General features: G+C 40.6%; 1 protein-coding gene across 2 annotated transcripts in view; it reads right to left on the bottom strand.

Moving 5' to 3' along the window:
- LOC124119170 (L-asparaginase-like) overlaps nucleotides 1-12,406 on the bottom strand; it is a 34,978-nt gene that overhangs the window by 3,364 nt on the left and 19,208 nt on the right. For both annotated transcript variants that reach the window (XM_048388535.1, XM_048388536.1), the window contains 6 exons: nucleotides 12,057-12,242; nucleotides 10,915-11,028; nucleotides 10,176-10,292; nucleotides 3,992-4,087; nucleotides 2,831-3,078; nucleotides 1,907-2,006 (listed from right to left, as the gene is read on the bottom strand). In XM_048388535.1, coding sequence (XP_048244492.1) covers nucleotides 1,907-2,006; nucleotides 2,831-3,078; nucleotides 3,992-4,087; nucleotides 10,176-10,292; nucleotides 10,915-11,028; nucleotides 12,057-12,242 — 861 coding nt within the window. The remainder of the gene's footprint in view (nucleotides 1-1,906; nucleotides 2,007-2,830; nucleotides 3,079-3,991; nucleotides 4,088-10,175; nucleotides 10,293-10,914; nucleotides 11,029-12,056; nucleotides 12,243-12,406) is intronic.

Here is a 12,406-nt window from a genome sequence, read left to right on the forward strand (position 1 = left end):
CCTGAAACACATGTATTACCACATACACACAGCCTGAAACACATGTATTACCACATGCACATAGCCTGAAACACATGTATTACCATATACACACAGCCTGAAACACATGTATTACCACATGCACATAGCCTGAAACACATGTATTACCACATACACACAGCCTGAAACACATGTATTACCACATACACACAGCCTGAAACACATGTATTACCACATACACACAGCCTGAAACACATGTATTATCACATACACACAGCCTGAAACACATGTATTATCACATACACACAGCCTGAAACACATGTATTACCACATACACATAGCCTGAAACACATGTATTACCATATACACACAACCTGAAACACATGTATTACCACATACACACAGCCTGAAACACATGTATTACCACATACACACAGCCTGAAACACATGTATTATCACATACACACAGCCTGAAACACATGTATTATCACATACACACAGCCTGAAACACATGTATTACCACATACACACAGCCTGAAACACATGTATTACCATATACACACAACCTGAAACACATGTTTTACCACATACGCACAGCCTGAAACACATGTATTACCATATACACACAGACTGAAACAAATGCATTACCACATACACACAGCCTGGAACAAATGTATTACCACATACACACAGCCTGAAACACATGCATTACCACATACACACAGCCTGAAACACATGTATTACCATATACACACAGCCTGAAACACATGTATTACCATATACACACAGACTGAAACAAATGCATTACCACATACACACAGCCTGGAACAAATGTATTACCACATACACACAGCCTGAAACACATGCATTACCACATACACACAGCCTGAAACACATGTTTTACCACATACACACAGCCTGAAACACATGTATTACCATATACACACAGACTGAAACAAATGCATTACCACATACACACAGCCTGGAACAAATGTATTACCACATACACACAGCCTGAAACACATGCATTACCACATACACACAGCCTGAAACATATGTATTACCATATACACATAGCCTGAAACACATGTATTACCACATACACACAGCCTGAAACAAATGTATTACCATATACACACAGCCTGAAACACATGTATTACCACATATTCACACAGCCTGAAACACATGTTTTACCACATACACACAGCCTGAAACACATGTATTACCACATACACACAGCCTGAAACACATGTATTACCACATACACACAGCCTGAAACACATGTATTACCACATACACACAGCCTGACTCACATGTATTACCACATACACACAGCCTGAAACACATGTATTACCACATACACACAGCCTGAAACGCATGTATTACCACATACACACAGCCTGAAACACATGTATTACCACATACACACAGCCTAAAACAAATGTATTACCACATACACACAGCCTGAAACACATGTATTACCACATACACATAACATAAAACAAATTAGTGAAGATCCAGGTTAGGATAGGTCTTCAGCAACCCATGCTTGTAGTAGCATTAACTGCATTAACAGGATTGAGGTTGGGATCGGGATCGGGTGGTCAGGCCCGCTGACTTAGATGATGCATGTCATCGTATCCCAATTGCGTGGATCGATGCTCATGTCAACCACTGGATTGTCTGGTCCAAACTCGATTATTTACAGACCGCCGGCATATAGCTGGAATATTGCTGAATGCGGAATCAAACAACAATCAAACAAACAAACAAAGCACAAAACATAAAGTTCAAGTGCTCCTGGCAACCTGTGTCCTGTATTTCTATGTTGTTTCTTGTATCACTGATTAGCATCTCTTCCCACAGCCACCTCCTTGACAGCAAACATTACCCTCCCAATGGACAACTACTCCTTCACTCAGCTCACCACATGAAGTGCAGCTCGGTAGTTGTAGTCACAGACGTTGAGGTCAGCTCCTGCCTCGTGCCATGCCCTGATTGTGTCAACATCATTCTGAGAGGCAGCACTGAAATATGGGTTACAATGTTAATAATATCAGTACTGCAAACATGAGTGAACTTACAAAAGGAAAAGAGCAAAACTTCAGTGACCATGTTCTAACTCATCAAAGAGCTTTTTTAAAAACTCAAAACTCATTTTTTTTGTCTGCTCATCCATCTGATTATATAAGCTAAACGAGACAAACATATCAGCCAATGAAATCATTGGTCACCACTGTGCCCAGAGGTATAGGCCAAGGCCCAAAATGGGTTTGCTTAGGAAGCCGACAACAGAGCATGTGATTCCAACACTTTCACTTGGACATTTACATACTTTCTGTGAATATTATGAAGTTTTCTCTCTCGAAATCTGACTAAATATATCTAGGAAAAGTGACTTTTGCAACAAAATTTCAATATCATCTTTTTCAGTTTACATGCCCTTCAACACTGTTTTGAACACTATTTCCGTTATATCACCAAAGTCAAGCAGGTCTTAGATATTCACAACTGGTGAAACCCATGAGCACAGACTGATATGGAGCTGACAAACCTAGAATCATTATCAGGGAGAAGCAGGATTCAAACCCATGCTCATAGGTTCCTGGCACACCTAAGGGACACAACTCTGCACAGGAAATTAAACTGCCTTATAAAGTGGTACCTGAATGTCTCAGGTCAGAGAACCAGTATGCAAAACAAACACAGATGCACTAGAAATATCAGATGAGATATTAATCAGACCTAACATCTTAAACCCAGGACAGACTTCCATATTGATGGAGGGAAAGACAGGCCATGACAACGGGACTGATCAACTACCAGGTATAACCTACGTCCTGTCACTCACCTACACAGCTCCACCGCCATCTTCTCGGGCTTCAGGGGACTGACAGCCCCAGTCTGGACCAGCAGCTTGATGATGGCCATGTGCTTCCCACTGATGGCATCAATCAGTGGGGTGTCGCCATGGTAATCCTTGATGTGGACCGATGCCCCATGGTGGAGCAGATACTGCACGGTGGAGAAATGACCACCCCGACAGGCCACATGTAGAGCTGTGCGGCCATCTTGGTTGGCAGCAGATATATTACCCCCCTGAAGAAGGAGAATACAGAAGTTGTAAGGTGATGCTACAGATGATTGTGTGGTTTAGGATAAAAAACTATAACAAAATTAATAAAATTGACATAATGGAAGTTAAGCTTACTTCCATATTGTTAGACAAATAAATATATATTTTCTGTCTTGAGATTCCCCTCTTCCATCAATATCATACCCCTTTGTGTGAGATGATATATTTTGGACACAAGATAAATTGTCATATTTGTGGTATTATTTTGCCATCCATGCCACTTTCCTAAAGTTAATGCCTGAGAAACAACTGTCTGTAAGTCTTTTACGCACTATATATTAGGGATGGGTATTGGATGTTTAACGTGTATCACAATATTTTACAATGCACAAGGCCGTAGTGCGATAGGTATCACACTATATTGTATAATTCAAAACTTTGCATTTAGAAGGAATCAATGCAGGAATTGAACTTCATAAATGGAACAAAACAAGATGCTGGAACAGCATATTATGTTTACTCATTCAAAAAATATGCAAGGATGCACGCTCCAGGACAGAGATGACTTGGTGTTACAAAATTGCCAGAGAAGTAATCCAGAATGCGAACTTGCATTTTGGTCTTATGGAAACATTTTGAAGGTACGTTAATTTGGCAAGTGTATAACATTAATCACATGATAAAATCAACTGATATACCGAGCATTGAAACATGATATTGTGATATGTATCATGATAAGAATGAACTTCAATTTACCAATATACCGGTAATACCGTGCACTCTTACTACATATTCTCAAAAAATTGTTATGAAAATTATTTCAAAAACAGACCACCCCATTGCATTCATTTCAGATTCCACAAGTGTCTTGTCTGGGAACAAACCACCACCCAGCATGCATCAGTGCCACTACCCAACATGCATCAGTGCACTCACAGTCTGGCGTAGCTTTTCAAGAGCCTGAACATCCCCAGTGCAGGCTGCAGCACACATCAGGTTGGGATACAGAGCATCGCGCAGTTTCACAATCTCCTGGAAATAAGAGGCGTGGCAGTGCATCAAGGCCAGGTGTGTAATGTTGTGTGCCAGACAATTAGTACGTTTACTTCACTTTCATGACGCATGTCTCATTGTATCAGCCTATCAGGTATCAGTGAATGTACTGTAATGATCAACTGTCATGTTTTGTGTTTAATTTTAAACAAATACATTCTTCATTTACAAGATACAAAACCCAAACTTAATTGTTAATCCATATAGTTTTGATTGTACTGTGAATAACTCGAGGCAGTTGAAGTGTGGTTTATTAATCAATAGCTGCCTAAATATATTGAAGAACTTTCCCGAGATCTGTTTTTGATTTGGCATGCGTCATCTACATCTAGAAGCATTTCATCAAAAAATTTAAAATTCTAACTGGAGATAAATGTTGCTTTAAAATTGTCTTGACTTTGACTTATAAGGGTATGTTTTAACTTAGTTTTAAGTCTTGGGACTATAAATTGAGTTTACATCTGGGCTACACAAAGTGTTAGTTATAGAAAGAGTTTTCAGTGACTGGTGTGTGAGCTTGAGAATCCAGGGATTTAACACATCCAAGTTTGAGACAACAGGGTTTGACTGAATACAATTTTGTCCAGGTTTTAGTTGAATTATCCACACAATTGTATGGTATAATACTTACAAGATATGTGGTTTAGTAAAATTAAATTTCAATGAAAGGAAATTCTGTTTTAATGTGACTCATATACCACTCAACATTTGCTAAGGACCAAAATAGTCATCTTTAAAGGTGTGGTCCTTTGCATATGTTGAATTTCTACCTGATTATTTAAAATATTTTTTATTAAAAATATGTAAGTGTCCTTAATGTTTTACCCCCGAGTTAGCTTCATGCCAGCCATGGGAGTGGCAGTGGGCTTCACACATTGCGTACCATGTGAGGAATCAAACCCAGGTCTTCAGTGTGGCGAGCAAACACCATAACCACTAGGCTACCTCAAATACAGAGAGATGAAGTATACAGAGTTTGTTTGATGGCATACATGGGAGGCTGTTAATGTGTTACTGTAACCACTGATACACTGTTTAGTCATCGTTATGTATCAGGAAGGTATCAGGGCTGTAACCACTGATACACTGTTTAGTCATCGTTATGTATCAGGAAGTTATCAGGGCTGTAACCACTGATACACTGTTTAGTCATCGTTATGAATCAGGAAGTTATCAGGGCTGTAACCACTGATACACTGTTTAGTCATCGTTATGTATCAGGAAGGTATCAGGGCTGTAACCACTGATACACTGTTTAGTCATCGTTATGTATCAGGAAGTTATCAGGGCTGTAACCACTGATACACTGTTTAGTCATCGTTATGTATCAGGAAGTTATCAGGGCTGTAACCACTGATACACTGTTTAGTCATCGTTATGAATCAGGAAGTTATCAGGGCTGTAACCACTGATACACTGTTTAGTCATCGTTATGTATCAGGAAGTTATCAGGGCTGTAACCACTGATACACTGTTTAGTCATCGTTATGTATCAGGAAGTTATCAGGGCTGTAACCACTGATACACTGTTTAGTCATCGTTATGTATCAGGAAGTTATCAGGGCTGTAACCACTGATACACTGTTTAGTCATCGTTATGTATCAGGAAGGTATCAGGGCTGTAACCACTGATACACTGTTTAGTCATCGTTATGTATCAGGAAGTTATCAGGGCTGTAACCACTGATACACTGTTTAGTCATCGTTATGTATCAGGAAGGTATCAGGGCTGTAACCACTGGTACACTGTTTAGTCATCGTTATGTATCAGGAAGGTATCAGGGCTGTAACCACTGATACACTGTTTAGTCATCGTTATGTATCAGGAAGTTATCAGGGCTGTAACCACTGATACACTGTTTAGTCATCGTTATGTATCAGGAAGTTATCAGGGCTGTAACCACTGATACACTGTTTAGTCATCGTTATGTATCAGGAAGTTATCAGGGCTGTAACCACTGATACACTGTTTAGTCATCGTTATGTATCAGGAAGTTATCAGGGCTGTAACCACTGATACACTGTTTAGTCATCGTTATGTATCAGGAAGTTATCAGGGCTGTAACCACTGGTACACTGTTTAGTCATCGTTATGTATCAGGAAGTTATCAGGGCTGTAACCACTGATACACTGTTTAGTCATCGTTATGTATCAGGAAGGTATCAGGGCTGTAACCACTGATACACTGTTTAGTCATCGTTATGTATCAGGAAGTTATCAGGGCTGTAACCACTGATACACTGTTTAGTCATCGTTATGTATCAGGAAGTTATCAGGGCTGTAACCACTGATACACTGTTTAGTCATCGTTATGTATCAGGAAGTTATCAGGGCTGTAACCACTGATACACTGTTTAGTCATCGTTATGTATCAGGAAGTTATCAGGGCTGTAACCACTGATACACTGTTTAGTCATCGTTATGTATCAGGAAGTTATCAGGGCTGTAACCACTGATACACTGTTTAGTCATCGTTATGTATCAGGAAGTTATCAGGGCTGTAACCACTGATACACTGTTTAGTCATCGTTATGTATCAGGAAGTTATCAGGGCTGTAACCACTGATACACTGTTTAGTCATCATTATGTATCAGGAAGGTATCAGGGCTGTAACCACTGATACACTGTTTAGTCATCGTTATGTATCAGGAAGTTATCAGGGCTGTAACCACTGATACACTGTTTAGTCATCGTTATGTATCAGGAAGGTATCAGGGCTGTAACCACTGATACACTGTTTAGTCATCGTTATGTATCAGGAAGGTATCAGGGCTGTAACCACTGATACACTGTTTAGTCATCGTTATGTATCAGGAAGGTATCAGGGCTGTAACCACTGATACACTGTTTAGTCATCGTTATGTATCAGGAAGGTATCAGGGCTGTAACCACTGATACACTGTTTAGTCATCGTTATGTATCAGGAAGTTATCAGGGCTGTAACCACTGATACACTGTTTAGTCATCGTTATGTATCAGGAAGTTATCAGGGCTGTAACCACTGGTACACTGTTTAGTCATCGTTATGTATCAGGAAGTTATCAGGGCTGTAACCACTGGTACACTGTTTAGTCATCGTTATGTATCAGGAAGTTATCAGGGCTGTAACCACTGATACACTGTTTAGTCATCGTTATGTATCAGGAAGTTATCAGGGCTGTAACCACTGATACACTGTTTAGTCATCGTTATGTATCAGGAAGTTATCAGGGCTGTAACCACTGATACACTGTTTAGTCATCGTTATGAATCAGGAAGTTATCAGGGCTGTAACCACTGATACACTGTTTAGTCATCGTTATGTATCAGGAAGTTATCAGGGCTGTAACCACTGATACACTGTTTAGTCATCGTTATGTATCAGGAAGTTATCAGGGCTGTAACCACTGATACACTGTTTAGTCATCGTTATGTATCAGGAAGTTATCAGGGCTGTAACCACTGATACACTGTTTAGTCATCGTTATGTATCAGGAAGTTATCAGGGCTGTAACCACTGATACACTGTTTAGTCATCGTTATGTATCAGGAAGTTATCAGGGCTGTAACCACTGATACACTGTTTAGTCATCGTTATGTATCAGGAAGTTATCAGGGCTGTAACCACTGATACACTGTTTAGTCATCGTTATGAATCAGGAAGTTATCAGGGCTGTAACCACTGATACACTGTTTAGTCATCGTTATGTATCAGGAAGTTATCAGGGCTGTAACCACTGATACACTGTTTAGTCATCGTTATGAATCAGGAAGTTATCAGGGCTGTAACCACTGATACACTGTTTAGTCATCGTTATGTATCAGGAAGTTATCAGGGCTGTAACCACTGATACACTGTTTAGTCATCGTTATGTATCAGGAAGTTATCAGGGCTGTAACCACTGATACACTGTTTAGTCATCGTTATGTATCAGGAAGTTATCAGGGCTGTAACCACTGATACACTGTTTAGTCATCGTTATGTATCAGGAAGTTATCAGGGCTGTAACCACTGATACACTGTTTAGTCATCGTTATGTATCAGGAAGTTATCAGGGCTGTAACCACTGATACACTGTTTAGTCATCGTTATGTATCAGGAAGTTATCAGGGCTGTAACCACTGATACACTGTTTAGTCATCATTATGAATCAGGAAGTTATCAGGGCTGTAACCACTGATACACTGTTTAGTCATCGTTATGTATCAGGAAGTTATCAGGGCTGTAACCACTGATACACTGTTTAGTCATCGTTATGAATCAGGAAGTTATCAGGGCTGTAACCACTGATACACTGTTTAGTCATCGTTATGTATCAGGAAGTTATCAGGGCTGTAACCACTGATACACTGTTTAGTCATCGTTATGTATCAGGAAGTTATCAGGGCTGTAACCACTGATACACTGTTTAGTCATCGTTATGTATCAGGAAGTTATCAGGGCTGTAACCACTGGTACACTGTTTAGTCATCGTTATGTATCAGGAAGTTATCAGGGCTGTAACCACTGATACACTGTTTAGTCATCGTTATGTATCAGGAAGTTATCAGGGCTGTAACCACTGATACACTGTTTAGTCATCGTTATGTATCAGGAAGTTATCAGGGCTGTAACCACTGATACACTGTTTAGTCATCGTTATGTATCAGGAAGTTATCAGGGCTGTAACCACTGGTACACTGTTTAGTCATCGTTATGTATCAGGAAGTTATCAGGGCTGTAACCACTGATACACTGTTTAGTCATCGTTATGTATCAGGAAGTTATCAGGGCTGTAACCACTGATACACTGTTTAGTCATCGTTATGTATCAGGAAGTTATCAGGGCTGTAACCACTGATACACTGTTTAGTCATCGTTATGTATCAGGAAGTTATCAGGGCTGTAACCACTGATACACTGTTTAGTCATCGTTATGTATCAGGAAGTTATCAGGGCTGTAACCACTGATACACTGTTTAGTCATCGTTATGTATCAGGAAGGTATCAGGGCTGTAACCACTGGTACACTGTTTAGTCATCGTTATGTATCAGGAAGGTATCAGGGCTGTAACCACTGATACACTGTTTAGTCATCGTTATGTATCAGGAAGGTATCAGGGCTGTAACAGCCAGTACAGAACTTGTATGTCTTGATGAAATAGCTGAAAGGAAATTCACAGGGTTAGCCAAATATATTTTGCATTTTCTGTCTTTTTCCTTTGAACGAAATAAGATAGTATTTCTTCCAGGATATGCTTAATTAGCTACAACCCTGGTGGCCAGCACAAGTCTTCACTCACCCACTCATATCACAACCCTGCTGACCAGCACAAGTCTTCACTCACCCACTCATATCACAACCCTGCTATTAATGCTTTTCCATCTTAATGAAGTAATGTGTAAATGACTTCAACGTAAAATGTGAAAGCCTTTCCATCTTAATGAAGTAATGTGTAAATGACTTCAACGTAAAATGTGAAAGCCTTTCCATCTTTATGAAGTAATGTGTAAATGACTTCAACATAAAATGTGAAAGCCTTTCCATCTTAATGAAGTAATGTGTAAATGACTTCAACGTAAAATGTGAAAGCCTTTCCATCTTAATGAAAAATGTAAATGACATTCCATCTCAATGTCTCAACTTAAGCGTAACAGACCTTCTTATCTCATGACTTGATGTCACATGTAAAATGTAAACAAATTTCTATTGTAAAGTCACATATTTGTTTGTATGACTGTCAAGTTTAATGTCACATGTAAATTGCAAATGACTGTCAATTTTAATGTCACATATAAACTATAAATGACTTTCTATCTAAATGTCACATGGATGTTGGTCAGCAGTTTGTCAGCTTTATGATGGAGGCCCTAAAAGATTGAGTCTGGACCAGACAACCCAGTGATTGATATCATAAGCAACATTCTGCCATTGTGATACCATGATACACATGAGTCATTTCTTTCGCCTTGCATTGGTTGCAGGCGACACATTCTAACTTGGAATCCCCACAAGCTCAATGTGTAAATGATATTCTGACTGTAAAGTGAATGTAATGAGTTCCCCTTCAACTACAGTGTACAAGCTAATTCCTGTCACACCCACATCCTTGCTGCTGAGGCTGAGGGTCCTGGCTACACTCTCTATCAGCTCGTGGTCCATGATGGAGATCTCCTCCTGGATAGACGTGGTCATCTCACCGCGCAGGTTGCGGCTCATCATCTGCACAGATCAACGTGGAACAGTAAAGAAGTCTGCCACATGGTAAAACTAAAAACCCATGCAATAGTAAGTGTCACTAGCCATGCATCAACAGGGGAATAACATGACACCCAACAAAACATTCAATCATGTAATTCAGGCAAGTTCAAGATTATTGCACTTACATAGCGATGTGCATGCACGTGCAGGTGAGGCTACTTGTACTAGTTGGGACTTATGCCAGTTTTACAGTGCTAACCCATTGAAATGTTTATACCCCACTCAGACACAGTATACTGACTCTGAGCCGACCAGTCCTTGTTTTAGCCCCTCGATGCCAAGCGCCAGGCAAGGTGGGAACAAGTACAATCTCTTAATGCCACTGACCTTCCAATTTTGGTACAGTTAGGAATGCACACAAACACGCACACGCACACACACACACACACACTCACGAAGTCACAAAAAGGATATTTACCCATGCCCACCATTCATTGATCAAGAACTTTGTTTATCCTGACAATTTCACTCGGCATGGTATCATCCTGAATCACAAGACCAGATAAGATTCCCTTCAGATCATGGAATGTACAACAATCACTAAGTTAGATACAAGCAGCCCTCCAAGTGTCTGAGCCCTCACCTTTCGCTTCTTGTCCAGAGACCAACTATCTTTGCCGAGAATGTATCCGAGTTTGGCGAGAGCGGCCTCTGGGGTCATGTCGCCGCCAGGTATGACCCCTGTTTCTCGCAGGGCCTGGACACACCACAGTCAGAGATCACAGTCAGAAAACACAACGTCAACGTCATTTCAAGATGAAAGTGGGATATAAATGCTACCTATTGTACCTGGAGGATTACAGATAATTTAAGCATGATGTGTCAGTTTGTTTGTTTGTTGTTTAATGCCACACACATTTCACAGACGATTTATATATTAGTGAAATCCTACCCTCAGATCTGAGGACATCCCTTGACAAATCAGGTGAGAATGGCCTTTCATCTGACCAATCAGAGCATCACTTACCAGATCAGGAAAGTGACAGTGACACAGTATCAACCAAGTCAACATATATGACCACCCAATCCATCAGGTCACTCCTAACGAACAGTATGGGTTGCTAGGGACCTATACTTATCCGGCATCCTCACAGATGTTGTATGTCTGCAAGACTGTTTGTTTGTTTGTTTGTTTTTTTGTATAACACCAACATCAGAAGTCTATAAATAATCAAGACAATCCAGTGATTGATACCATGAGAAGCGATCCACACAGTTGGGATACAACGACATGCATCAACCAAGTCAGCGTGCCTGACCACCTGATGCCTCTTACAACAAGCATAGTCGCCTCTTACGGCAAGCATGGGTTGCTGATGACCTATTCTAACCTGGATCTTCACAGATGTCTGCAAGTGAGTGGATTGGTGTTAGTGATTTAATGCCACTTTCACCAGTGTGGTATTAGTTAAACCCTAAATGGGCCCCATCCTTAAATGGGCCTCAGTCAAAGACAGTGTAGGGGAGATAACTCTCACGAGCATGCTGCAGGGTGCAAGCACATGGCACCAGCTACACTCTTGTACACAGCTACAATTACAGTGATTAAACATAGTTAACGAACGAAGACATCTTTGTCATATCGCCACAACCAGCATTTTAATCTTTTCACAGCATATCAGTTTTAATGTGTGAGGAAAACTGAAAGTGATGCAGGTCTAAGACATTTACCAATTGAGCCCGACAAACATGTACTGTCGACTATGGTGTGTCTATTCCTCCTACCTTCCCTGTAGCGTAGGATGTGGACACTCTGCCGTGAGTACACTGGGTGATGTTGATGATGATGATGCCCCAGTTGGTGGCTTCCCGGAACAGTTGCAGCAGGTCCTGTCGGTTGTCGGGGGCGTTACCAGCCCCGTATGTTTGAAGAACAACTCCCTGCATTGGCGGCTGCATAAATGCTCGCACCTACATGGAAGAACACAGACTCACATTACAATCCATTAGCTGGTGCTAGGACAGTGTGCCTCCATTTCCACGAATACGGTCTGAATAGTCCTGCACCATGACTGCGGAACACCTGCATTTAGCTGAATCAAAACCAATCCAGCTGATAAAAGTAGGCAAGTCTA

Source organism: Haliotis rufescens, unplaced genomic scaffold (assembly GCF_023055435.1).
Source record: "Haliotis rufescens isolate VD_foot unplaced genomic scaffold, xgHalRufe1.0.p SCAF_73, whole genome shotgun sequence".
NCBI lineage: Eukaryota > Metazoa > Mollusca > Gastropoda > Lepetellida > Haliotidae > Haliotis > Haliotis rufescens.